The 27,891-nt window shown below is 39.6% G+C and overlaps 1 protein-coding gene across 23 annotated transcripts in view; it reads right to left on the bottom strand.

Annotated features, from left to right (window-relative positions):
* The window catches only part of CLASP1 (cytoplasmic linker associated protein 1), a 267,481-nt gene that overhangs the window by 49,887 nt on the left and 189,703 nt on the right, over positions 1-27,891 (bottom strand). For 8 of the 23 annotated variants that reach the window (XM_049097164.1, XM_049097165.1, XM_049097167.1 and 5 more), the window contains 8 exons: positions 25,982-26,089; positions 18,081-18,184; positions 16,075-16,098; positions 14,417-14,661; positions 12,521-12,584; positions 9,818-9,981; positions 5,726-5,804; positions 4,558-4,701 (listed from right to left, as the gene is read on the bottom strand). In XM_049097164.1, the coding sequence (XP_048953121.1) occupies positions 4,558-4,701; positions 5,726-5,804; positions 9,818-9,981; positions 12,521-12,584; positions 14,417-14,661; positions 16,075-16,098; positions 18,081-18,184; positions 25,982-26,089 (932 nt within the window). The remainder of the gene's footprint in view (positions 1-4,557; positions 4,702-5,725; positions 5,805-9,817; positions 9,982-12,520; positions 12,585-14,416; positions 14,662-16,074; positions 16,099-18,080; positions 18,185-25,981; positions 26,090-27,891) is intronic. The other 15 variants (XM_049097173.1, XM_035702323.2, XM_049097172.1 and 12 more) reach the window with 3 other exon arrangements.

Raw genomic sequence — 27,891 nt, 5'->3', positions numbered from 1 at the left:
CTCTCTTTCCCCCTCTCTCAAAATAAATAAATAAATATTTTTCAGCTAGAAATTTCAACTTTTGAAGGCTTCTAACCTCTTCTTGCTTCAGGCAACATCATCTTTATACTCTCTAGGTTTCTTTGCCATGCTTTCATTTACTGCATTTCTCAAAACAACGTGTGGGGGGCTGAATCTGCTATCTCATCTGACAATGTAGGTGCTAAATGTCAGAGAATCAATGTATGATAAGCACACCCAAAGGGATTCTGAATCCTGAAATACAAACACACCATTAAAAATTCAACTGCATCACTACATTCCCTTTGGTTGATGGGGGAAAAAATACCTTTCTAATGCTGGAAAAAGCAGGTTCTCCATTTGTTTCACAAACAGCAGCAGCAAAACCAAAACAACCCTTAAAGAATAAGAGCAAGGGCTCTGATGTATATATTTTTTTAAGATTTTATTTATTTATTCATGAGAGACACAGGGAGAGAGGCATAAACATAGGGCAAGGGAGAAGCAGGCTCTCTGCGGGGAGGCCGGTTTGGGACTCGATCCCAGGACTCCAGGATCACACCCTGAGCCAAAGGCAAGACAAGACGCTCAACCACTGAGCCATCCAGGTGCCCCAGTGGCTGCAATGTAAATGAAGTAATATTTATCTATGTTTTTTCCTACTGCAATTAGTCCTTCCAATGAAGCCTGAGGCAGGGATTATCATTCTCATTTTATAAAGAACAAACAAGAATTTAAGGTGCTAGAAGTTAAGGTGCCAGCTGCCAGCTCACACCATTACCAAATGGCAGAAGCAAAAGTCAAACGAAAGTCAAATCTAGAATCCATTTCCTATTGCTAATATATTATCTTTTTTTTTTAAGACTTCTTTATTTAAGAGAGAGAGGGCACGTGCACACATGTGCAGTCTTGTGTATGAACTGCGTGGGGGCAGAAGGAGACTCTCAAGCAGACTCTGTGCTGAGCGTGGAGCCCAATGTGGGGCTCTATCTTATAATCCTTTTTTTTTTTTTAATTTTTATTTATTTATGATAGTCACACAGAGAGAGAGAGAGAGAGAGAGGCAGAGACACAGGCAGAGGGAGAAGCAGGCTCCATGCACCAGGAGCCTGACGTGGGATTCGATCCTGGGTCTCCAGGATCGCGCCCTGGGCCCAAGGCAGGCGCCAAACCGCTGCGCCACCCAGGGATCCCTATCTTATAATCCTGACATCACAACTTGAACTGAAATCAAGAGTCAGACACTTAACGTACTGAGCCATCCAGGCACCCCACATTATATTAACACAAACACAGTGCCTTCAGAAAGGTATAATTTGGCCAACATGACTATTCAGGGCTCCCATACCTAAAACACGAACACAGTGACTTTGGGAATAAAGTGGGCCAGTGAAGGTCTGGGTGGGGGTTCTCCTGCTAGTCCCCCCTCAGTCTCAGCCTAAGCATATTCCACTGCTGACTGGCTTGTGTTCTGGTTTTGGCTATGCCTCTTCCCTCCTCTTCAAAACTTCTTAAATATCTAAACACTCCAACATGAAACACCCCAAAATGCTGAGATGAAAAGGGAACAACATAAATATTAAAAATGTTAACAAATGTAGCATTCTGTCAGTTTAAAGTGCTTTTCCAAGTAAGATTCTATAGAATGAATTACACTGCCAATTTCCCAGGTATTGTCTGCAGAAAATTAATATTCTTAGATAGATTAAGGTTTTTCACCTAATTTGGGAAGTTTGGGAAAATATTTTCCCCCCAAATATTCTCCTGCTGGCTTTGAGAAAGCAAACTGCCATGTTGTGGAGAGGGCCATGTGGCAGGGGGTGGTGGGTAGCGTCTCTGAGCTGAGAACACCCCCTGCCGACAGCAAGAAAACAGGCATCTCAGCCCTACTTCTGTAAGGAACAGAATTGGGCTGAGAACCCATGAGCCACAAGAGACCAGATCTCAGGTGAGACCAAAAACCCAGACTTCTTGATTTCAGTTTGTTAAGACCCGAGGCAAAGGACCCAGAGACAGTGTGCCAGATTCCTGAATCACAGAAGTGACAATCTAATAAATTTTTGTAGTTTCAAGCTGCCAAGTTTGTGGTGATTTGGTATGCAATAGAAAACTAATACAGATGTCAAAACAGGGGATTCCAACATTATGGCTTTGAAAATGATGGCTTCGATGTGCTACTTAAAATGAGATCATTTCTCTTTGGACATTTATCATTCGTTAATTAATTCGAAATATTTATTAAATGCCTACTTTGTTTCAACAGGTGTTGTGCTAGGTGTTGAATATACAGGGTGGGTTGAAACAGGGAGGTGGGGACCACACAGGGGAGCAGCAAGTCCAGCCCTCGTCCTGAAGACACTGAAGAGAAGATGTAGGCTGGGACCAAGAGAATTAGTGGCAACCAGGTCAACACAACATTAGCAGGCTGTATGCCTTGAAGTTCAAACCCAGGGTAACGGTCTAAAGCAATGGGTCTCAACTCTGTGCATTAAACATCAGCCAAGAGCAGAGGGAATGAGACCCAAAACACTGTCCATACTTTATACCAATTAGGTCAAATTACCTGGGGCAGAGCCCAGGAATTGAGGTTGATTTTAATGGCAGCCAGGACTGAGAACTACTGCTGTAATAAAGCTTTCCAACTTTTCTGAAGATCAGGCTTACTGTCCCAGAACTTAGGTTTGAACTAGTATCTTAATCATATTTGACTTATGCTATTATTAAAATAAGTTGAGTGTATTGGAGCCCAAGGCTAAATAACTCAAGGAAAAAAGTTACTATAACATCCTGTTTAGAATAGTTAGGAAAATAAATTCTAGTTCAAATTTCTAATGTGCATGTCCAGAGAAAGTGGACATTATGATGAAAGTGTGCTGTTCCCCTGCAGGCCCTAATCACAGCTACCTGGAAGTCGAAAATATGTTTCAGCCCTACAGGAGGGTATATTTAAGTAACATTCAATTTCAAAAGGAACACACATAGACACACATATACTTAAGTGTTATGACTAAAGACAGAAAGCTATCCTGAAGGCTTTTGTATTTATTGGCCAATCTTGTGACTTCGAAAATTACAACAGAAATACTGGTTTGTGACTCACATACCAACCAAATCATTCAACCATCCCCTATCGTTCCTCCTTAATCCAACCCTGGCTTAATGGCTAAATTAAAGGCTGCCAGTGAAATGCTCTTTTGATAGTAATTTTGAATGAATACTTGAATAAGATTGGTCCTTGTTCTTTTGACGTTGGACAATTTAGTTTATTACTATACAGTGGACACAGGACTTACATGACCTGCAACCCTTTCAAAGAAACCTTTTAGAGAATTCTTCTGCTGTCTTTGAACTCCATTAGAGGAAGAGCTAAGTGTTCATCTGCATTTGTAAATACATACTCCTGCCAACTGCTCCTGGAATTCTTCTTTCCTTTTTTCCTGCCTGGACTCAAGTGGTCCACATTATCAACTCTGCTTAAGGCCAAAGGAGTCCACTGGTCAGGCTAAACACAGAAGGAGTATGGCACAGAAGGAAAAAAACGCAAGGCTCGTGATTATACACCAATAACCAGAATCAAGTACTTTTAGTCTGAAAGCAGAACTGAGAAAGCTGGCTTTTAAAGAGTGCTTTATAAGGGCTACTCAAGTTTATATATTAAGTAAAAGAATAATGGCCACGGGTGAAACTCAAGAACAGAAAGACACAGACAGGTAAGAGAGAAAGAGAAACAAACACAGTAACTTATACTTGTTGCCTGTTTACAACTTTTCAGGAATTGACAAAGTGTTTTACATGTAATAATTAATCTCTGTAATGATCCTGAGGCAGACTACTACCTAGTAAGAGAAATGGTACCCTGTGTACTATTATATGTCCCTGGGTACTAGTATATTACTTTGTTATATGCCTCTCAATGTTACCACTTCTGAAGAAAGTAGCCAATACTTCTCTTCGGTTGATTGAAAAACAACAACAACAACAACAAAGCATCACCTTGGTGTCCAGGTGGCTCTAAATCTGAATTCTTCCTCCCCATCCATTCACCCCCCCACGTCAAAGAAAGTATGTTCCAAATGTGGTCTATGATCCAAAACGGTTTGTTCTTTTTAATTTCAGGAATTCCTATCTTAGCAAACTTTGCTCCACATTTTGCTAGGAGGCACTTTGTGGCCATGTAGCCTCAGATCTTCAATTCTGTCCTCAAAGTCCACATCATGAAACTGATACATGAAAAATCAATGGCCTTAAGAGACACTAAGCTAGCTACCAGTGCTTTCACACATTTGAAAAGAACAAAACAGGTGCCTAAGAAAATCATGAACCCCTCATACATGATTTCTGATTTTCATTTTGATGTCAGAAGACTGGGACTAGATGGAACCAGAGAGAAGGTAAGGGGCAAGAGCAAAGACTTGATTTTTACAGAAAAGGAGCGATAAAGGATCCTGTGAAGGTGTATGGGGTGGTTTGCAAGTTTCTAAGTAAATTTCTTTTCCTCATACGTGCCTGAGAACAGTCTGTGTTTAAAAAGCTGCACTCGAGTTCTCTTGGACATACCTTTCTCACGTCTGAACTCTTTGGTTCTGTCGTCCAGGTTATAATTCTAGATACAGCAAGCCTCGTCTCACTAGAGTTTACAAAGTCTGTTGGATCCATCTGCCGAGCGAGGGACTCAATGTACTTCAGGATTGCAACTTTGACCTGAAAGATCCAATAATTATAAACAATAAGTACATTTTACAGATCTTTGAATAGAATTTTGAGCTGAATTCTGATCAGAAAAAAGTAATAATATTGAGGGAACACCCCCTCTCCCCTGGATTCATGTTTCCACATGGAGTGGCATCTGCCAGGGACAAAAGCATGAAATAAATGACTGATAGGTAAGTTTGGGAACAGGGTGAGTGGCATATAGCTCAACTCTCTTCAGTTTTAGACTGAAGGTATGCTCTGTTCCTCATGTATGCGCAGGACAACTGCAGGGCATGAGCCCCCATGGGCAGGCTGCAGGATTTCCAGCTCTGCCACTGACCAGAAGTATTTAGTTTTGTTTTTTCATACATCCTCAGTCATGTCCTGCATGGTAGCATTTTCAGCGATCAAGCTAATACTCTACCCCAACTACTCCATGGATGCTTCAATTAGCTTTGACCTTTGGAGAAGGGGATTATTATTTACTGGGCCTACACTAAAATCCCAACAAAAGTTAATGATTAAAGAACACATGATGTATATGACCAAATTCAAATTAACACACATCCTTCCTCAAATTCATTCTTGTTATAGTTATGATTTTCCAAAGTATGTAATTAACAATTAATTTTCATGTGTTAAAATGTTAATATTGAAATCATAACATTCCAATAAGATACCTTATCTCACCACATCAGAACTTTCTAGTTTAAATAGTAATAATACCCAAATGTGGGTGAGGATGTGGAACTGGTGCTTCCATTATATTGCTAGTGGGAATATCATGGATGGATGTGGTACAACCATTTTAGCCATTTAAAATAAAGTTAAGTATACAACTACCCAATAAACCAGCAACTTTTCTCCTATGTACTCAACCAAGGGAAATGGAAACATGTTACCAAATAGTTGTACAAGGATGTTCACAGCAGATTTATTCATAACAGCCAAATAAGAGTCATGAACAAAAAAAGTATATTTTAAGCAAATTCAACTTCTAGAGGTTGAACTGTAATGACAAATAGGTACCAACCTTGAGGTTAGGAGTTTGAGTTTGATCCACAATAAATCTCATCAAAATGTTAAATTGTTGATCAAATGGAAAGGAGTCCCTAGGTTTAAGAGAAGAAGAAAAAGTGCTCATTTTGAAAGAAAGATTTATTGCAAAAAGTAATGTAAAACCATATCAGTAACAAAAATACGCCATTGTGGATGAATCAAATGGATATAAAAGCAAGCCTGACCTTAGTTGACAAAGTTTACTAATTGTACTTTTCATTTTATATAAATACTAGAGTGATACACATTATGTAGAAAATTCAGAAAAAGGGAAATCTTGCCAAAAGTCCCCGAACAGACACTATACTTACTTTGAGTTATGCTATTTTAAAAATGAAGACCAAGCAATTGACTAAGAAATTTTCTACCTGCCTTCTAGGGACCTAGCTCATCTTCTAACTACCTTTTTGAATACTGCTTCATGAGAAGCACTTCCAATCCCCAAATCTGAATTTACATTCTGACTGGGCTGCTTAGCACTGACCCTGCTAAACCTAACCACACTGTCCTCCTTGGTCCCACTATGGACCTGCCACAGGTCCTCTCAAGTGCCTGTGGGAGACCCAGCAAGGAACTCCTCATCCGGCTACAACACACATGCAGAAGCCAGGACCCTCAGAACTTCTGGCCTGTTCCTGATCTCATTTCTTGTAGCTGCTTCACATATTTGATATAATCAAGTAACCCCAAGGGCTCCTGGCTAGCTAAAGTCTGTGCTCTCTCCCCTTAAAGTACTGCAATTAACTACTATTAGTTTAAAAGTACAGAATGGTGTCCATGTAGGAAAATGCAGACACATCTTCCACACTAACGGGAAAGACAGAGCAAAGCACTGGGGCTGAATGCACTATATTCTTCAGACTGACTCACACTGCATATTAATTAAAGAAAAGGTCGACAAACCACACACAAAAGGCCTCTCTTTTCTTCTGCAGCAAGGGAAGAATGGAGAATCCACTTAGGTATAAACTGGTGTGTTTAATCTGGAAATATGCCCATGGTTAGGCATGGCCACAATCAGGCATGAAGCAGGAACCCCTCTCGGCCAGCATGGAGACCCCACCCCACCACCCCATACTCACTGACTGATCCTATATATGCTTAAAAAGCTAGACATCTCAGCTCCTGAGGAAACAGGAATGATGAATGTGTTCTAGAGACTTAGACTGAATCTACCCAGAAGAGGATTCTTAAAGGGAAGAAGCATCCAGAAAAATAACAAGAGGATTTTCCTTCATCACCAAAGTTTAGGAGTAGACTCTTAACATTCTTGCCATCACTAAAACTATGAATGGTTTTTGCCATTCATAGATTCACCTATAGTAAGGAAGCGACCTTTAGGCCTTTAGTCTGGTTCACAAAATGTTTTATCTGCCTTTCAGAATGTCATTAAAAACAACAACAATACCTCAAATATGTTGCCTTAATCCGCATTTCTGACCTTCCTTGAAAAGTCTGGTACCACGGGACCCACCTGTAACATGCTCGGTGGCAGCTCTCCAGCCTATGCATCATCATCCCTCCTGTCTACCCTCACTCAGTTATTATCAGCTCGGTAAGCCTCACCTCTTTAATCCCCAGCTGAAGCTTTACAAATCCACTGATACACTGGTATGGAGGTATGTTCCCTGACTCCACTAAACATACTCAACGAAAGCAGGAGTGGCATTCCAAAGACTTATTATATAGTATATTACACTGAGCTCACTGAAAATCAAAAGGAACTTATCTAGGTAATAAAATTCCACAGCGGCACAAATGAATGTGAATCTAAAGGGTCAGGGACCAAAAGAAAACAGGTGGCATCAGAGTACAGAGGAAATGTACATTTTGCAGAGACATCTATCAGACACATGCATGGGGGATGACAGCAGGATGGTGTATGCTACTGTTTGTAGAGGGAACCAGAGAGGAAGAAAAAATGCAAATACTATCCACATCCTCCTACAGGAGAGGAAGATGCACACCCACAGGCCAGCCGGCAGTCAGAGGAACAGACAACGGGGCAACAACCAGCGGTCCTGGTTCCAGACCCCAGCCTGCTACTAAAACAAAGTGTGACCTGGGCAAGTCAAGTCAAGTCAGTTTCCTCGTTCATAAAATGAGGAAGGGTCCTTCCCTTTTGGCAATTCTGATATGCAGTAATTGTCCAGTGAGTAATAACTGGGTCATATAAACATTACTGTATGGATGGCAATTATCAGCCCTGGAATTGTTTGTTTATTCTTTTAAAAATTCCTTGATCTGACAACACAACCCTCTATCTTCCACCAAATCACAATGAAGACATAGCCAAGTGTCTTCTGAGGTCATGTAAGTTCTAATACTTGTATGCTGAGGACCTACAGCTACAGAGGTAGTAGATTACAAGTCTCAACAATGATAGCGCATAGTTTTTCACACACCTCTGAGTCTTTCTGAGCAGATTTTTACTTTCTTCCTTAACAACCAAAGGGTTAGGGATCCCTGGGTGGCGCAGCGGTCTGGCACCTGCCTTTGGCCCAGGGCGCGATCCTGGAGACCCGGGATCGAATCCCACATCGGGCTCCCGGTGCATGGAGCCTGCTTCTCCCTCTGCCTGTGTCGCTGCCTCTCTCTCTCTCTCTCTGTGACTATCATGAATAAATAAATAAAATCTTAAAAAAAAAAAAAACCAAAGGGTTACAAATGCTATGTTAGCAATTTCCGAGCCAATGAATGCTAACAGAGATTGTACCTGGACAAAAGGTACATCATACCTAACTATAACTAGACAAGTTTCTAGTGTGACTTATAAGAAGTTGAAGTATTAAAAATTCTGAAGTCTTCAAGAGGATGTAAATACTCAAATGTCTTTTATAGAGAAGAGAATCAATTTACAGCCTTTATATTTGCTTTTATATTTGTCTTGAGTGTTCACGAAAATAATACCAGCTCAAGGAGGGTATGAGTATTTAATCTCATGGAATACAGGGACATTTCAACAAGTATGCTAACAAGAGAATGTGGAAAATGTGTAACAGAGTACTTATTCAAGCAGATGACAAACCCATGGGCAACAAAATAGCAAAAATCCACCTATGAGTGGGTTTTTTTTTTTTTTTTTTTTTGGTAACATCAACATGGGCTAGGCCATGTAAACAGACATTTTCCGAAGACAGCCAAATGGCCAACAAATACATAAAATGTTCAACATTACTATTAGGCAAAATGCAAATCAAAATTGCAATCACCTCATACCTCCTAGCTATTATCAAAAAGTCAAGAAGTTGGTGAAGATGTAGAGAAAAGGGAACCCCTCTGCACTGTGGGTAGGAATATAAATTGGTACAGACACTACAGAAAATAGTAAATGTTCCTCAAAAAATTGATAATAGAAACATCATATAATTCAGTAATTCCACTTCTGGGTATGTATCCAAAGGGGATGAAACCACTATCTCGAAGAGCTATCTGACCTCATGTTCACTGTAGCATTATTCACAATAGCCAAGATATAAAACAATCTAAGTGTCTGTCAACAGATGAGTGGATAAAGAAAAACAACAGAATGTTATTGGGTTATAAAAAAGAAGAAAATGCTGTCATTTGTGACACTGTGGATGGGCCCTGAGGGCATTACGCAAAGTGAAATAAGCCAGACAGAGAAAGACAAATACTGCATGACCTAGGTATACATGGAATCTCGTGCGATTACCTCACTCCCAAAAGCCAAATCCATAAAAGCAGAGTAGAATGGTGATTGCCAGGGGGTATGGGTTAGGGAAAATGGGAAGATGTTCGTCAAAGGTTATAAGCTTCCAGTTACAACATGAATAAGCTCTGGGGATCTAAAGTACAGAATGGTGATTACAGTTAACAATACTGTATTATTATGCACTTGAAATTGCTAAGAGAATAGATCTTAAATGTTCTTGCCACCACCACAACAAAAGAATGGTAAAGGTGAAGGATGTGTTAACTGTGTAATCATTTAGCAATATACAAATATATCAAATCATCACATTATACACCTCGAACTGACATTATATGTCAGTTATATCTCAAAAGCTGGGGGGGAAAATGATCTGTCCTCTAAAAAACTCACCTCGTGACATCTAGAGCCTTCTGAACTTTTGCTTGCACAGATCCAAGTAAATCTGCTCCCATTTTCTTAAGTAATTGTGTGAGAAGAACAAAAAGCCAGTCTTGTAAGTCATCCTTGTGAATTATTATAAAATCCACTAGAGTCTCCAAAAACATACTGAAAACCTAGGCACAAATGAAAATCAAACATTTCACATATGTAATTAATCATTTCCCCCAAAGTCTCTATTAAAAATGTACTGGTCATATTAGAGAAGACAAATATATTTTAAAAAATAGATAAAGGAAAAAGGATCGGAACTTACTCTCTGTTGTGAATTCCACGGCAAACCAGGCCATGCAACAAAACAAATTCCATGTTAGTCCACAGTGAATTAATACCATTTTCATGCAGTTTTTAAAAAGACCTGAAAGCCTTTAGATTGCTACTCTGATACTTTCCCCTCCCTCAATATGCCTTCAAAACTCAGTACCGAGAGAAATTAACTTTGCTGAAAGATGTTAGTTTAATCCTGGGGGCTTCTCTTCCTTCCTTCCTTCCTTCCTCTTTAAAAAAAAAAAAGAAAAAACTTAACAATCATAATTCCATACTACTACTGTCCATTATCTAGAATTCAGCAAGTAATGTTACATGATGAGGAAAAAAATCTTGTGCATTGTAGATTTCGATGTATGCCAATTCAGATATTGTAAAGTAATATGATATAAAAACATATTATAAAAGTCACCGTCTTTACAAAAAATTACAGCTTAGAATAAAATATACGGTCCACATAATTCTCATGCTGCTGTGCGATCATTAATGCTGTATAAGCTGAGATAAGGGTCCACAGTGGGTGATCCCTGAACTGATTTCAGAGAGATAAGTAGCACTGTGTCCCCTATTTGGCTAATGCATTGTCCTCTACTGGGACAACCCAGCCATTATACACCTACTCAGTTCTAGCACAGCAAACTATAAACCACCAGGGGTCTCCCGTGAGACAGCTCAGAAAAAACTCAATGAGCCCCCAGCTGTGGGATTCCTGCTTAGCTCAAAGGCAGCTAGCAAATATTAACTAAACTGAGACCTCCAAACTCACTGTACAAGAGCCTTCTGATGGAAACAAATTTCCTTCTTTATCCTCACATTCTGGTTCTGAATCAGCAATCTAGAGGTGACAGGTAACAGAAATTTCATCAATGCCCCATACCACCTAATGTCCCCTGTGCTCTAACTTTTATGAATCTTATGCTTGAAATCTTTCTGCCTTTATTTATTTATTTTTTTTTTTGTGGTGGAAGTAGGCTCCACACCCAGCATGGAGCCCAACACAGGGCCCAAACCCATGACCCTGTGATCAAGACCTGAGCCGAAATCAAGAGTCAGACACTCAACTGACTGAACCCACCCAGGCGCCCCAATTTTCCTCCATTTAATTCTATCTTTGATATCTGTGTGACCCTAGAAAACAACCTTTCTTGGACTCTACTTATGTTGTTAATATTAACCTTGCTGTGAGGTTCATCACAGGAATTTTAAGACATGCTTCAAGATCGGTATCGGTATACAGAACTACTGTCTCCCACGACCCCCGCCAGAAAAAAGAGAATCCCCCACATTCATTCTCCTAGGTTCCTGGAGCACATCAAAGAACAGGGGTCATGTGTTGTTTTCGGTGTCCCTAACCCAGAGCTAAGGACTCACTCACTCACGCAGTGAGTGTTGAAATGACTGGATGGAGGATGTCTGACCACTCAGATGAGAAAGGGCAGAAAAAGCAAGGAAGGTCACAATGGACTTTCCAGCCAGGACAGGTCTCCTTTTCCCCATAAGACTTATATTTTTACTAGGAAAACTATGGTTTGAAATAGTGAAATCCTGCATGTCAAGAATGTGAGATTTGCTCATGCTGACTTAAGGTTCTACTAATTTCTGCACTTCTGTTTCTGTCCTTTATCCATTCTTTATACTTCCCCAATAAAATCATTGCCCCATTTTCTTTCTCTAAGAGCATCTAACTAGGATTTCTCCCAAATTAATGGTATTTGTTTCAAATCCAGACTCTAAGCAAGCTACTATAAAGGGTCTCTCTCTCAGCACAACTCCTAGAAAGGGCCTGGTCATAATTAGGGATGTTCTCTCCCCCACCCCCCGCAGCAAGGGATCTCATTAGGCTCAGTGCTCTCCTTGGACCCCCGAGAATGTGGAACCATCCACCAGGTTCTTGGGGACAGCAAAATTCTATGTGGAGAAATGGCTTAACCTGGATTTTCAATAAATCCATTACATAAATGTTTCTACTTTTCTATCTTGTCCTATATAGACAAATTCTACATGGGGTACAAAAAAATAATTATATATTTGATTATTTTCTTCGCTACTGTTAAGCATAAGGTACCTCACTGTAATATGATGTTTTATTCTAGCACTTAGCCCAGTTTGGCTAATAGGAGGTATCCAGAAGTATTTGAATAAGACTATATCTGATTCTTTCCATTAACTCTTCAAACAAACTTTATTTAGCTCCAAGTTTTATGGACATTTGAAATTCCCCAAAAGTTGTTTTTAAAAGATGTAATATAAACTACTGTAGAAACTGGTGTTAAATCTGTAAGATCTAAAATGTGCTATGGGGAATTATGTCTCACTCTTAAGTAGTGTATTATACAGCTCACATGGGCATGCAGAGGGGGCATCGGCAGGCACGATTCCTAGACTTACCTTGCTGTGAGGGTCAGCAAACATTCGGGTGAAGATCTCACACAACCTTTTCAATTCTACTCGACTAGAAGGAATAAAACAGAAATAAACTTAGAATTTAATGAGTCAACACTGAGATTAGTGACAGCTTTTTAAAAAAACAATCTCCATATAACAAAGCTTTTTTCACAAATGAATCCTTTTTTTAATTCATGATAAAATTAAGTAGAAATATAAAATCATGACAGTTTGGCTCTCAACCTAAAATGAGGCAACTGAATCTCAGAGTATGATTACCGAAGTTCACCCACTGGGAGTGGCAAAGCCTCAAGCTAAATAAATTCTGCTCATCTCCTTGAAGATCTGTTTTCCACCTGCCACAGATGAAAGGCAATGGGATAAAGTGAAGGAAAAGCATGTGCTTTGGGGTCAGACAGACCTGGATTCTAATCTCAGTTTTACTACAAAGTACTTGGATGTCTTTAGATTTGTATCAAACAAACGGCTGCAGGCAGTTAAAGGAGGGACACCTCCTTCCTACGAATGCTGAAACCAAGCAAACATTCATTTCCTGTTAGTGCCCTTTTGCTTTTTCTGACCCTAATCTATACTACTGAGTCCCATTTTCCCTTCAAGGCTCGAATGAGCATCATCTCCTCTTCTCCAAATCACCCCTAAGTAATCCCCCTTCATACAATTGAGATAGTTGGTTCAATGATCCTTAAGAATGTGATCTAGTTCGACCAATGTCAATCAATAGATTTCTAAAGATTATTCAACGGATACTTGGTGAACACTAAAAATCAAGAAACTAGGATCACCCAAATGGAGCAGACTCTTGAAGACTAGTCATCTCAACAAACAATCCTCAATTAAAAAAATAAAATAAAATCCTTATTTTGTTTTTGACAGCTCACTAGAGCATCAGAGGCTATCTGCATTTCAGAAGGCATATGACAAAACTCAAGACCTCTCGGGGGGAACAGGACGCAACAAGTACAGATACAGGAGGGTGGAGTCAGACAGGCTGGACAGGCATGCTTACCGCACAGGGATTCACTAGTCAATGTTCATTTAGCTGTGCGGAGCCTGTCTGTGACCAGACACTTGTCCACTCGCAAAATTTATCTTAGAAAACTTATCCAAAGAGTACAGTAGCTGTATTTCAGCTATTTCTTTACTTAGGTATTTACCTAACTTGACCAATTTTTCACTTTTTAACATCTCTTGTAATTTTGAGATTCATCTTATAATCAAAGACATATTAGTGCTGCCAGCCATGGTTTAATAAGTAGCATTTCTTCTTGGATATAATATAATGTGTCAATGATGCCTCAGATTTGATGAAATATGGTATAAACACTATACTTTTTTGGAATATGTTAATAGATGCTCATTTTAGAAGATTTATGAAATAGAGAAACAAAGAAAAAAACAAAATAATCAACTCTAGTAATAATACTGTTACTACTTTAAAGTACTCCATTTTAGTATCTCATTACTATACATAAGCTATATGTATGCATTATTACAAAATTTTAGGCTGAGATTGCTATGAAAATTTTACCCACAATTCCAAAGCATTTATAATGAACCATACCAATCTGCAGAGTAGTTTTAATTTTTTATCTAACTTGCAAACTGTACCAAGATTTCTCAAATAACACCTACCAGATAAATGTAAACTATAAGGGAACCAAATGTTTTAGGAACTTAATAAATTATAGAGTATCTCCCAGATACTTCAAGGTCTCTGGAAAGCAAAGACCAGATCTTAGTCATCTTAGCACCCACAGCACCTGCCCCTCTGCCTGGAACTCTGTTAACTCCATGAGTGACGGGGAATCCAACTAAGCTGCTGCTGAGTATCATATGGGACTCAAAACTTGGCTCACAACCTTGGCCTCTTGTCCTCACCTCAGTGTTCTTTGGCTCTTCAGTAGGTTCTGCAGGCCTAGAAGCCCTTCTTTCCTTTCTGACCAGTTGGAACTGGCACAGTGGTTGAGAACTTCTGCCACGTCCTCTGTCTGCCGCAGATAATGGGGAATGCCACCATTCCTAGAGCCATAGGAGCGCTCAGAGCAGACACTCGAGGCATCACTGTTGGCGTCGTCATCAGAATACATCCCATACGGCTCGTACCTCCTCCTCACAGGCTTCTTCTGTCAGGTTCAACGAGGGTGGGGTGATGGAGGAAGACATGCGAAGGTGAAATGACCATGAGTCACACCACACAAAATCGACCACAGAGCTAAAGGTGAAAGATCCACATGCACGCACGCACGCACGCACATGCACACACCATACTTTCCTGTGCTTACAGATTAGGGAAATAAAAACAGAAAAGCAGACATTGAGTCAGGATAGTAAGTAACAGGCAGAGCAATCCATAGCAGAGAAGAAAGAGTATGGTCTCTAGTACGGTGTGTGGATGAAAGAGTATGGACTCTAGTGAGGTGTAAGGCAGACTTGGGTAGTAGTCCTGCCACCTACCTGGCTGAGGAACTTCAGAAAGCCTCCTTACTTTCCTGTTTCACTTTCCCCATCTTTGAAATGCTAACAGTGCTACCTCTCACATGCTGGTTACCAGGATATAATGTACACAGAAGTACACATTAACTAACCTGGCCCAGCTCCTGCCACACTGCAGGTATGTGCATCCACCGGCCCCTTCCTAATCAAAAGCAATCTATCTTGAACAGGGTCTGTGGGAAAATTTGTTTGAAAATTCATGCTTCCTTAAGAAAGTCTGAAACTGAAATGTCAGGGACAGACTAGCCCATGTAAAAGGACTCTCAAATTATCTGAACACAAACAGGCTTCCTGTAGACCCTTCACTCGTTTCTCTTACCCTGAATACGAAAGTATAAGTTAAACTTATAAATAATTCAACAGTAGCGATTAAACTGATAAAATACAATTTTCCCTAAAAGAAAAAACTTTTTAAAAACCCCACTTACAAAAAACAAAAACAAAAACAAAAAACCCGCTTACTTGGCTGAAACCATACAAATGTAATTTTTTGTCTTTTTTTTCTTTCACAAATGTAATTTTCTAATAATATATGGCTTGTCCATCCACCGAAACTTGCTCAGGACAGTTCTGCCTTATGCCTCTTGTCCCAGCAGAGTTAGAGTAGCACTCCCTTTTACTTTTACAAGTATCCTTGTTAGGATGGTAAATCGTAGGATCATTATATATATATATATACATACACACACACACATACACACACACATATATATGAACTAGATTCATAAAATAAGAAAAATGTTGAATATATCCATTCATGAAATAGTAATGACACAGGAATAGACACAAACTGGGTTAATAAATAAAACACTGATAGAAGGAGCAGAACTTGACATTAAAAAAACAAAAAACAAGTGCTAAAACAGAGAGAGGGGACTGATGCCATTACTAATAACAGCTTCACTAGACTTGACTAAACCATAATACAGACCAGAATTTCTACATTATACTACATGCGTTGTTGCTTTCACTAGCTCCTACAGGAAATATACTCGCAACAGAAAAAAAATGAAGTTGTAAAACAAAAGTTAAAGCACTGGTACCTTGCTCCTGGAGTCTCCTAACAGCTGTAGGCAGGAAAATATTGAAGGATGGGGAAAAAGCATAGAGAATTATGTCAGAAGCGTATGTGGGGACTGTTCTTGCAACAAAAGTGTACAGCAAAAACATATCTTAGCAAATCAAAAATATAGGTTAGCAAGCGATTCATATCAAGCGAATAATAACGAAGAACGCTTTCACAATGGCATTTCCTAGCCCTTCCTACACCTCCTAGAAATGCCTTCAGGTACATGCTATGCTTCTTGCTACACTAAAAACTCTTCCTACACCACTGAGATAGGGCTCTAAAGTTGCTGTTAACACTCCTGTCTGTTTCTATGCTCAATTCTCTCTGCCCCTGAGGCTTCTTCCCTGGGAAGCAAACACTGTGTACCATTCCTGTGCTCTCTCTTCTGCAGCAGGTCACTCGGGGAGACCAAGCAGTTTGAACAAAGAGTAATATGGGCAGCCTGAGTGGACTGAAGGCTAGAGATCAGAGAAAAACCCAAGTCAAGGAAAGCCCAAGCTCAAGCTCTCAAGTCCGACTCTGCCTCCTAGAACTTTGTGCACAGTCCCTTGGGCAGTTCTTTAAAGAATGAGGGAACTCCCCCACCTTAACTGCAAGTCCCATTTAACTCAGAGCTTTTTGCACATCCATCATTTCCTACCCCTCTGACCTAATAGGGTCTCTGAATAAATAAGTGACAGATTCTCAGTGCTGCAGCTTGGAAGGAAAAATAGCTTCACAGAGTTCTGTTCCAGCTCATGACTCTGAAGTCAAAGCCATGGTTAGAGCAATTATCCTGAACTCCAGCACCTGCCAGGAAAAAAAAAAAAGCCCTTCTTCACAGAGGCTGATGAATAGAGCTGGCCAGGCAGCCCCCGCTTACAGGAAAAGCATCAGGAGAGTGGCAAACTGCTTGCTCACAGTTGCCTGTCAAAGAAATCTGACTGAGCAAGAATAAATGAGGGCAACACAGGAAGGGAGGAAAGTGAGAATCTCTGTTAGCCATAGACTATAACATTTTGATTAGATGAAAGACATGTCTGGGTCTGAAAGCAGGATGTTATAATACTTTTTTCCTCGGTGAGACAACAATATATCTTAAAACAGCACAAGCAAGGCCAGAGATCAGACAGTTCTAAAGAGGCTCTATTTTAAATGCTGAGCACATCAACAAGAATATGCTAGAGGCAGTGTCACTACCAGCTGAAATGCATCTTTAAAAAGCAATTTGACCACAAGCTGCTTCTACCTGGGGGGGGGGTTTGCTATAACCACAAATTGAGGGACCTCTAATTATACATATATATATATATGTGTGTGTGTGTGTGTGTGTGTGTGTGTATATGTATATACACACACACACATATATATACACACACACACATAAAGTATACTACATTATAGTGATGCAAAAACACATTCCAACAGTGCTTTATATCTTCAGGCTTTATCGGCATTAAAATTTGGAAAGTTTCCTTAAATAATGACTTAATGGCTCATTTTTAAAGACAAAAAACAAAGGTAAAATCGTATGGAACTACTAGTGTGGTCATGAATTCAATGTGAGATTTTCAAACCACAAACTCTGTTACCTAGTATTATGATGGTATGTTTAGGCTATGCCATCAGAACCTATAAAGCAATAGAAGCCAGAGAATGAAAAAAGGAAATGCTGAAAAAAATAAGTAAAACAAACATGAAGAAAAAAAAAAAAAGCCCAATGACATCAGAGAGGCCCAATGTCATCAAAACTTCCTTGATACTGAGGAGCACAGAAGAAACACTTGATGCTAGTGTTTTTTGTAAGGACAATTTTCACTTCTGTATAGGGATAAAAGTTTAAAGGGAAGGTGATAATAATATAAGTGTACCCAGTATTTACACAATTTTACAGAGTGCTAAAGATGATTTAGTACCCTGATTTGGAGGTGATTTCTGTTAGGACAGAGAAAACTGTGGACGAGTAAGTCAAAGAGCCTCTGCACACGCTGTGACTCTTACCAAAGCATCAGCAACGGCAGCTTCAAGGTCTGTACTCGTGCTCAAAACTCGCATGGCGTTCACAGAGCCAGGTATTCTTCCTGCCTGGCCAAGCCCAAACCGGTCTATTTAAAAAGAACAAAACCAAAAGATATGTCACTTTAATTCAAATGTTCTCAATTCTTTGCAAGGGCTCCTGCCTCTTCCCACCTACTGGACAGAGGCACTGGAAAGTCTTTAGCCAATTTTAATTACCGCCCCCCCCCCCCCCCCCCCGCTTCAGTTCTAACTAGACTTGTTTACCAGCAGCGGAGGTTAAGATGTTCCATATTTAATACTATCGTGCTACAAAGCATCCTAACAACTAAAACAGTTCTTTAATGATTCTTATTTTTGAAAAGTGTTGAGACATGGGGAAAAGGGGAACTTATAATTATAGAAGTGAGCTGGGCTGTGAGTGGAGTCTTTTAATCTATTTAGTGTTCCCTCTAGAGGCGGGGGGGGGCACTGATGTTTGGTCAAACTAATTAGAAAGCTGCATGGTTTCACAAGAGTTCTAATGCAATGTGTAATAAAAAAGTTAAAATTTGCAACAAACATATTTGATGGATGTCTGCAAATCTTCTTTAGCCTCACTACTGTTTAACTGTCATGAACTGGGCTCAACTAATTTTTAGTATGTGTTCATGATTCCTGTGACACCAAAGGGTATTTAAAAATCAGTTTATTAAAATTCTTCAATGCTCATTACAAAAAAACCAGCATCTTCACTGTGAAACATTAACCATTCAGGTAACGTTAGTATACATTTTTCCTTAGTCTCTCAAAGGCTTTTCAAAGGATAGTCTATACATGTAAACAAAATTGGATATGATCCAGAGATTTTAAAGCAGATTTCAGTAGTTCAATTACTTTAAGCCTGTTACAGATCATGGATAATGAAGACTAGCTTTTTAAAAGGCCCATTACGTCAAAAGGGCAGTCTTCCTTAAGAAGAGCTGAGGTTAAAGCTGTAACAGGAGAAAGTTCATATAAATTACACTTTCTAAGTGTATCACACTATTTACTGGCAGAAGTTTCTTATTTAAAATGCTAATACATAAAAAAAAAAGAAAAAAGGAAAAAAAAACCTTTGAAGAAGAATGTTAAGATAAAAATGCTTTCTTTTTTTGAACAAATAAGACCCTGTTTGGACAAAAAAAAAAAAAACAAAAACCCACAACCTTCTCTATTAGCCATATTCTCATAGTGAAACGTTTAGAATAAAAGGAAAGCTAAATCTGGTTTACAGGAATTGATCTTTCTTATAAAGTGATATATTTTAAGCTCTGGACATATAACAAGAGTTCGTAGAAAACAAGAACTGTAAAAGTGAGGTGTCACTTAGCTTTTTTAAAATGTCAGTTTAAAAAAAAAAATCACACCTTCCAGCGCCATCGAGGGGAAAAAATTTAAACACTGCTAACCAAAACGCTATACAGTCATGAATTTTTATAAGGAAACAAAAATTGTATGTTATACTATCCCCTTTTTTAATGCACTTGTTGGTCACACTCTATGTTGTCTTAGCTGCTATGTTTAAAAGATGATATGCCATATAAACTAAGAGACCAAAAACAATTCTATCTAGATCTTCATATATATATATACATATATATATACACACACACATATATATAATCAGTTGAAATACAAAACAAGTGTAAATTTGAGATTTATTGTGCATATGATTTTAAACATAATCTTTGTGCAAGTCTTTTTTTCCATTAAAAAAGGGTAGATAGTAAGGGATTTATGAGTAACAAAATGAAAGTAATTCAGTTATAAGCCATTTAAAAATTACCCAGCATAAACTTAAATAAAACAGAATCTAAAAAAATTTTTAAAAAAAGTATATCTCATGCCAGCAATTCTTGCTCCAGGGATAATACTGATTTTTTTTTAAGACACAAAAATTAAAATTTTAAGAACAATGCAGTAATTCTGTGCTTCCCAGATGCATACAGCTCCGCCGTACACAGTGACTGCAGGATCACTTGATATATATCATAGATCACTTGAATTTCTAATCTGAAGGGGAAATGTTTGTCTGGATCTGAGCAAAGTTACAAGCCTTTTGTTCTCCCCAGACCAAAATCTGTTCTACACTTGCTGCTCTGCTCTGATGTTATCACAAAGCTCCATTTCCCAAGAGATGGATACGTGTGACTGTGCCCTCAGTCTGGTCCCTGACTTCAGGGGATTGGACTCATCAGAGTGTACATAACAAAAAATATAGCTCACTTCGCTTAGAGCAAGAATAGAGAAAATAACTCAATGAATTGGCAAGAGCTGTCCCCATCAACAGTCTGTGTAATGTTTTACTCAGGTGAGAGAACTGTAGTCCTTAGGGACTGTTAGCATATAAAAATGATGTCCGTTAAATCCAGCAAACTAATGCATTTCCGTATGCATATTAATTTTTACCCCAATGGCTACCTGGGGGATTTTTGGTATTTTTGATTTTTGGTTAAAGCAGGCTGAGATGGGACATTTGGGGACCACAGGCTGCAAAGACTACCTTCCACCTGACCTGATTATCTGAATCGTGACCTTGTATTTTTGCGAAGTTTTAGGACGATATTTATCCATATGAAATTATGCACACTAGGTTTTGGAACATTTAGTAACTAAACAGTTCCTCCAAATAACGAGAACCTGACACTAATAATTAACGTCAGTAATCAACACTTTTTGGAAGCAAAGCCTCTGGAAATGAAAGACTCTGCTGGGTGAAATCCATCCCCTCTTTCCCCTCAAGGACTTTTCAGGATATCTATTTTGGGTGGCTGTTCTCCTGAGGGAGGGTATAAATGGAGGGGAAGAAGCCCTTCCCCGTGTTTTTGTTTTGTTTGCACACAAACATGAACACTGGAGAAATGGTGTTGTCAAACAGGCTATAAAGCATCTACGGCCTATTAACAGAACCATAAACATTCAACAACTTAAAAAAATAAAAGCACGCTGGGGAAAACAAATGGGAAGTGCATACATGCCAGGTGCTAGCCGACACTGATGAAAACAAATGCTAAAATGAGTGTGAAACTGGACCATATGAAGAAGCCAAGTCATGCAGTTAGCACTTGTTCACCTGACTGCCCAACAGATTCAGCAGTGGAGAGGGCACTAGTGGACCTGGAATGACGTCGAGAGGCTGCAGGTAAAAGGAACGGCAACACCCACAGGATTAACACAGAAGTACCCGAGACAGAAAACGCCACAGTCTGAAGGAAACGCAGGGACTGCTCCCAACGAGGCCATGTGTTCTCATGAAAGGAAATGATGCTGGAAATGAATGGAGAGCAAGTGCCAGTCCTCAAACTCTATGGCAGCCTGCTGGCTCTCACACGGCTAGCACACACACAGGCATGACAAAGGCACGCTTTGCGGTGTTCCTTAGGCAACCGCCTAAACTCAGACTCCAGGTTTATATTCACGCCACGAAGCCTCAATGAGCCGTTATGGGAATACACAACATGAGGACGTCAGGAGTCACAGAGCACCGTCCAGATATTGAGTGGGAACAGCAGTAGAATGGATTATTTACTCAGCTCACGAGATGCCTCATCAGTACGTGATGCATACGCAATCATGCACCAAAAACAAAAGCAGAGAAGTTCATCATGTTATTTGAACAGAAACAGAATGAAATCACTGAGAAAGGGGCTCAACAAATGAAATCCTGTGTTCCCCCCAATTTTTGCTCTGCTGTTGCACAAATATCCTAATTATCAATAAACTTATAAACTACTAGAAATTTAGCTGTAACAGGTTTTTAGAGGCTTCCTTGGCGAGGCATTTGCGGTACTCTGTTATGAGAGCACAGACTCCTAATGCGGGGCGGAGGTGGGGGGGTGGGGCGTGGGCAAAATCCTGGTTTGATTACAATCACCTGGAGGACCTCAGGCCAAGTGCTACATCTCTCCGTGTCTCAGTTTACTTATCTGGAAATGGTGCTAAAAATGGTACGTACCTCTTGGGAGTGGAGAGAACTGCAAGAGGTCATACACAGAGCACGTAAAGCAGTGCCAGGCACTGAATAAATGGTGGGAGCAACAGTCATAGTGCTGCGGGTGCTGGCAGTGGCAGTGATGGTTATCAGTAAATTCCAATTTACATTTCTAATTATTAGCAAATTAAATATTACTTTATTAGCAAATATTCATAATAAGCATATTAATTCATCAATCTGAGGAATTATATGCTAAACTCTGTCCTCATAATTACTTTCAGAAATAACCATAAAATAGACTTGGTTTAAAAATGTGAATTTATAGAATGGAATGCCATGCAATATATGGCTCTTCTTTACCTCAGGGAAAAAAACCCAAAAGATAGTATGCTTATATCCATTGAAAAGAACATGGTGGTCATACCAGAGAAAATTCACAAGGTTTAACAAAGTAATACCAAGCAGTGCTACTTCTCACCCATGCTATTAGAGTGCAGTACCCTGTACACGAAAATACTTTCATTTTGGCTTCAAATACCCGAACCTCAAACTCATCAGTATAATTATTTTTCAAGATTTTTGTTTTTTAAGTAGTCTCTACACCCAACATAGGGCCCAAACTCATGACCCCGAGATTAAGAGTTGTGTGCTCTACTGACCGAGTGAGCCAGGTGCTCCAGAACTGTATTTTTTCAAGTTCATGTTACTTTATGAAAATGCACATACCCGGGATATAAGTGGTATCAAATAGCAAACATTACCTGGTTGACAAGGACAAATTTTTACTGACTTGCAAAAGGAAAATTTCTAAGTGGCAAAAATAAATTGGCAATTTCTAAAACAGATATAAAATAATCACTTTCCTTAAATATGTTGGCAAAACACTTTTTAAGACTGGAGCATACCATTTACTGTACAACACATCAGTACCATATTCTTAAAGTTTAAACTGAAAACAGCTTTTAAGCAATACCTGATGGTTCCTTATAAAGTCGGTCCTTTGGTTCTGTTTCAACAAACTATTCTACAGTAAATCTGTCATGTAATGAGTCCTTGGTCACATTCTCAAGTGAGCATTCATCAATGGAATCCAAGGTGGACCCTCTTACGTCGAAGCCTGATTTACAGCAGAGCCCTTACTTTTACTTAGAAGTTGTCACTTTAACCACATATGTATTCATACCATGAAAATGGTCCAAAATAACTTTGTAACAAAAATGCAAACATAAAATCAATACACAATTACCAAAATGTAGTTATTTTCACACACACACACCCCCCCCCCATTTCAAACTGAAGCCTGGCTATTTAAATTGATCCGAAGGGGCACTTACACAAAATCTCAGTAAGTTATAGAGAGGGTGGGAAACCATTATTAAAGTGAATGAGAAGGAGGAGGAAACTTCACACTGTCTGATGGGCAGTGAGTTCGTTCCCCTAGGGACCACCTCCAGGGACTCAACTATGAATTCCTCAGTCCTAACACCAAACCCAGAAGTCATAATTGAGAAAAATTGCTGGATACTTTCTCTGTGCTTAAGCCTAGAGAGAAAGCACTTAATACATTTCAGACGAACAAATGAAAGATGCTGGATTATCAGAACTTTCAAATGAAGCAGGGGAGCAGCCAAGCTTTGAAGTCAGACTGGGTTCAAAACCTAGCTCCATCATTAAGCTGTGTGACCTTGAGAAAGTGGCTTACTCTCCCTAAATCTCTGTTCTGTCATCTGTAAAAAAGGGATGACAGTACTACCTGTCCCAAAGGGTTAATTGGAGCCATGAGGGGCTGTACCTGCTCAGAATGGTGCCAATATGCACAATCACTGCTCTTGTTCTCACTGGATAAAAGTTTTATGGACAGATTTAACTCAAGAAGGAAAAGGGGGCATGGCATAAAAATTCAGCTGAGATGTTAACTATGGCCCTGACCACAACAGAAGATGTGTGCCAATGATGGTTTGTTAGGAAGGTGAAATATCCGCATCCACATCTTCTGCCCTGGTAGGAGCAACTGTACATTTCACCACTCTGTGTTGTCACCAAGACACTTACGCAGATCCATTTTGCCCAAGAAAGTGAGAACCAGACCAGATCACTCAAGAACTCAGGGTTCAATGAAGAGCTCAAGAATTCAGCACACCTTGCCTGGTCCACTGACCACATGCTGGATTACAAAGGCTGCTTCCATGGACAATAACAAAAACGCCAGTACATACATGAAATAAAAACACGGAACTGCCTAAGAAGACCAAATAACCAATAGAAGAATTGGATCGTTCATTTATATAAAAGGTTATTTAGAAGGCCAAATAGTCAGCAAGGATGCAGAGATATACAGCCTTAACTTAAAAGGAAAAATCACCAGTTCATTCAGAAAAAAAATTATCATTGCCACCTTTGATTGTTGAGAATTGTGTTCTGATGCTTCAGATTGCTGTGGAATAGCTGATGTGTACGAGGTAAGTCACCTTGTTTGGGATCTCACACTCATCAGGCAGACTATCTCACAAAGGTGTCTTCTAACTAAGTCAAGGGACTCACCTGACATGGCTTTAACTGCATAAAGGACAGCAGGTTATAAGGAAGTATATCTGGATTTTAATTATTGATACTGATGGGATAAAAGGATGTTAGGAAGAAGTATATGACATTAGGAGCAGAGAGAGGCAAATATTAAGACTGTGTGCTTCTGATCTATCATCCACTTTCTGGAGTGACACTTTTATACTTGAGAGACCATAATTAGAGTTGAAATAACAGACTGTTGCAGTCCACAATTTCATATAACAACTTCAGGTCTAGGCCTAACATTCTGAAATGATTTCTACCTGCAATGCTGATCAAAAAGAAAATACACAGCTTTATAGCAATTAATATGGCAAAGAACCAAAACACAATTACTGGAGAATACAAAGCATTTTTTGGTGAAAGTGTGTGTTCTTTCTAGGGGTCTCTGGGGATTAATAATTTGCACTAGGTAAGAGGTATATGTTCATTTTAGACTACTGAAGCTAAAAAGAAAAGGCAAATATGATACTCTATAAGGAAACATGTTTCTCTTTTTGTCAGTTTTTCTTGAATCCTAAAAACTGTGAAAATACAAATTCTGTTTGTAAGAGATACTGAGGATGGCAGATGAGCAGCCCTGAATGGCACCTGGCTGGTGACCTGAGATACATTACTAATACCACCATATGGTGACCAAATACTGTAAATCTCTGCCCTGGAGGGCATCAGGTCACAGCCTTTGAATAGCCTATTGAACCCAGGAAGAATGAAAATACCTGATCAGTTAAAAACATACATTGTAAAATTGTGCGTTGTGCTGTACACCTAAGCAGTCTATCAAAAAAGTACTCTGGGTTTAAGAGAAAGTGTTGAAATGACTCACTTAACAAAAGCATGGCTAAATACCTTTGTCCATGCAGCATTTTAATGTTATCACCCCTCAACTGAGCACATTTCATTTCGTAGATGTTATCATGATTTTATTTTCCATCTTTGAACTGAATCACATAGGGCCTGACCTTGGGTACAGTTAAAAACAAATTGTCAAAATTTAATGACAAAAGATAAACTTTGGATTCGCTCTACTTTTTAGGAAGCAGTGCACTTTGGCTGAGTGACCCCATATGTTTGAAGTGACCACGCAGATGGGCCTGCCTGCTGGCAAGTGGTCACAAATGGCAACGGTACAGAGTGAAGTGGTGTTTTTTTCCTCCTATATATAAAAAATTGGAAATGGCCAAACTTTAAGCATGCAGAGGGGGTACAACAGAGGGTAACTAGGGAAGAGGAAAAGAAAGAAGAGAGGATCACGAGGACAGTAGAGGAGGGAGAGCAGGTCCATTCCACCTGGCAGTGTGTGGGCCAAGCATGTGGAGCAGGGCAAGGAACTCTGCTCCGAGAGCCAGCGCCTACATGTACTCACCGAGTGGAGGAAAGCCCCGAGCGGGGCTCGTATCGCGGCTGCTCTCACAGCTGGTATTACGGCTGCATCCCTGACTCATGCTGGGTCGAGGGATACGGCTGCTCCGTGCTAGTGTGCAGCATGAGGGGTTTCAGAGAAGGTGAAGAAGTTTAATGAAGACAGAAAAACTCACAAAACGTCAGTCACATTCCGTTAACGTAATCATGACATTGTCCGCGCTGGGGGTTCATCGCGATGGCTGAGTCCCTGCTGAGGCCTCACTGGCTGGCGTGCTGACAACAGGAGAGGGTCTGCATAAAAACTCGATTATGCTCAAGGTTTCGGAAAGCTGTGGGTTTTTGTATGGAGGTGAAATAACACCTAAATGTAAGAAATGCAAAGAAAGCTTTCCAAAGAGCAAACTAGCATCAGGAAATCCAAGATCAAAAAGCCTATTAGAAAATGATCAGGTTTTTATGGCTTTAGCAAACTTCAACAAGATGATAAAAGACTAAAGCCATTTTCACATACCCTGCATTATTAGAAAGATAATTTATTTTGGATTAAAAAAACAGAATAAAGGCTCTAGTCACTGAAATCCATGAACTTACCTAATTAAAAGGAAGAGGGTTCACTTCTCTCAGCCTGGGCTTCTTTACCAAGAGAAGTCCTAAGGACTGACAGCTGTAGAACCTGCCCACTTCAAGTAAGTATCTAGATGCTTCAAACATATCTTAATTATCTAAACCAACATAGAGAGTTGGGATTGCTATCCCTTTATTTACTAGTCCCAACATTTCATTCCTGCTTTTTCTGTGGGAATCCAAACAGATCTGCCCATGGTCCCTACTCGAGTATCTTTACTTATACAGCCTTACACATGGGTCTATGGTATGTGGGCTGACAATCCCAGTATTCATGTTAAAAAGATCCTCCGCTGACCTGAGAACAGCCAATTGCCTATGATTATCCATGGGTAATTTTAATTACATTCACATTACAAAACACTGAGAAGACAGGGTCACATGAATAGCTTAAGGACTAACATAACTTGACCATAAAGCTCAGAAAAGACCTCGATGCTTTTGTTTTTTAACTTAGTTTGGAGAAACAAAGACACACTACTGGCAAAATACTCAGAAATGACTCTGCAGACTGAATGTGTGTAGCCATCTCCATAATAGCTGGTGAGACAATAAATACGTCCATCTTGAGTGGATCTACTAATTCTGGACTGGAAAGAAATGTCTTTCTTGAACATTTGGGGAAAAATAAAAATGATTCACTGATGTAAAACCAGCCATGTTTGCTCTATTGCAATGAGCAGAGCCTATTATTTTAGAGCCAAGGTGGATTTACAGCATGACCAAACTGTATCAGGAATGCCTTACAAACTAGAATCATGAAATTCCCTGGAAGTGAGAAACCAAACTAACTTCTTCCTCCTGTAGTCTCTGTTCAGTGCTGGTGTTGCATCAGACCCCACGGCTATGTAAGAGATGTCCAAATGCTTAGGTCTGCGGTGGCAAGCAAGAAAAAAACCAAGCACAGGAATGCAATCTGAGCAAATCTGTCAAAACAGGGCTTGTGTTGTAATTCCTAAATTCGCCTTCATTTTGCCAAGGGACAAGGAGGCATTGGGTTTTCCTTTGAAGTAGCAATGACTGTTTAATCCATAATTTTTGATAATAATACTAAATGGCTCCTATGAGGAGGGCAAAAGCACAGGAGCTAAATTTAAAAACCCTTAAAAAAAAAAAAAAACTAGGGAGCATCCACTGACACCGATATATGAGAAGCTGTCTAGAATCTATGAAGCAACAGGCTCGTCCCTAGAGGATTAATACCACATCAAATTCGTGAAAGGACTTCTCCGGTTCTGTGCTAACTCACCGGTTTCAGCCACTGTGCCTCTCCTTACCTCAGGCTCC

Source organism: Canis lupus, chromosome 19 (assembly GCF_003254725.2).
Source record: "Canis lupus dingo isolate Sandy chromosome 19, ASM325472v2, whole genome shotgun sequence".
In the NCBI taxonomy this organism is placed as follows: Eukaryota; Metazoa; Chordata; class Mammalia; order Carnivora; family Canidae; genus Canis; species Canis lupus.
This window is presented reverse-complemented; position numbering and strand designations above follow the sequence as displayed.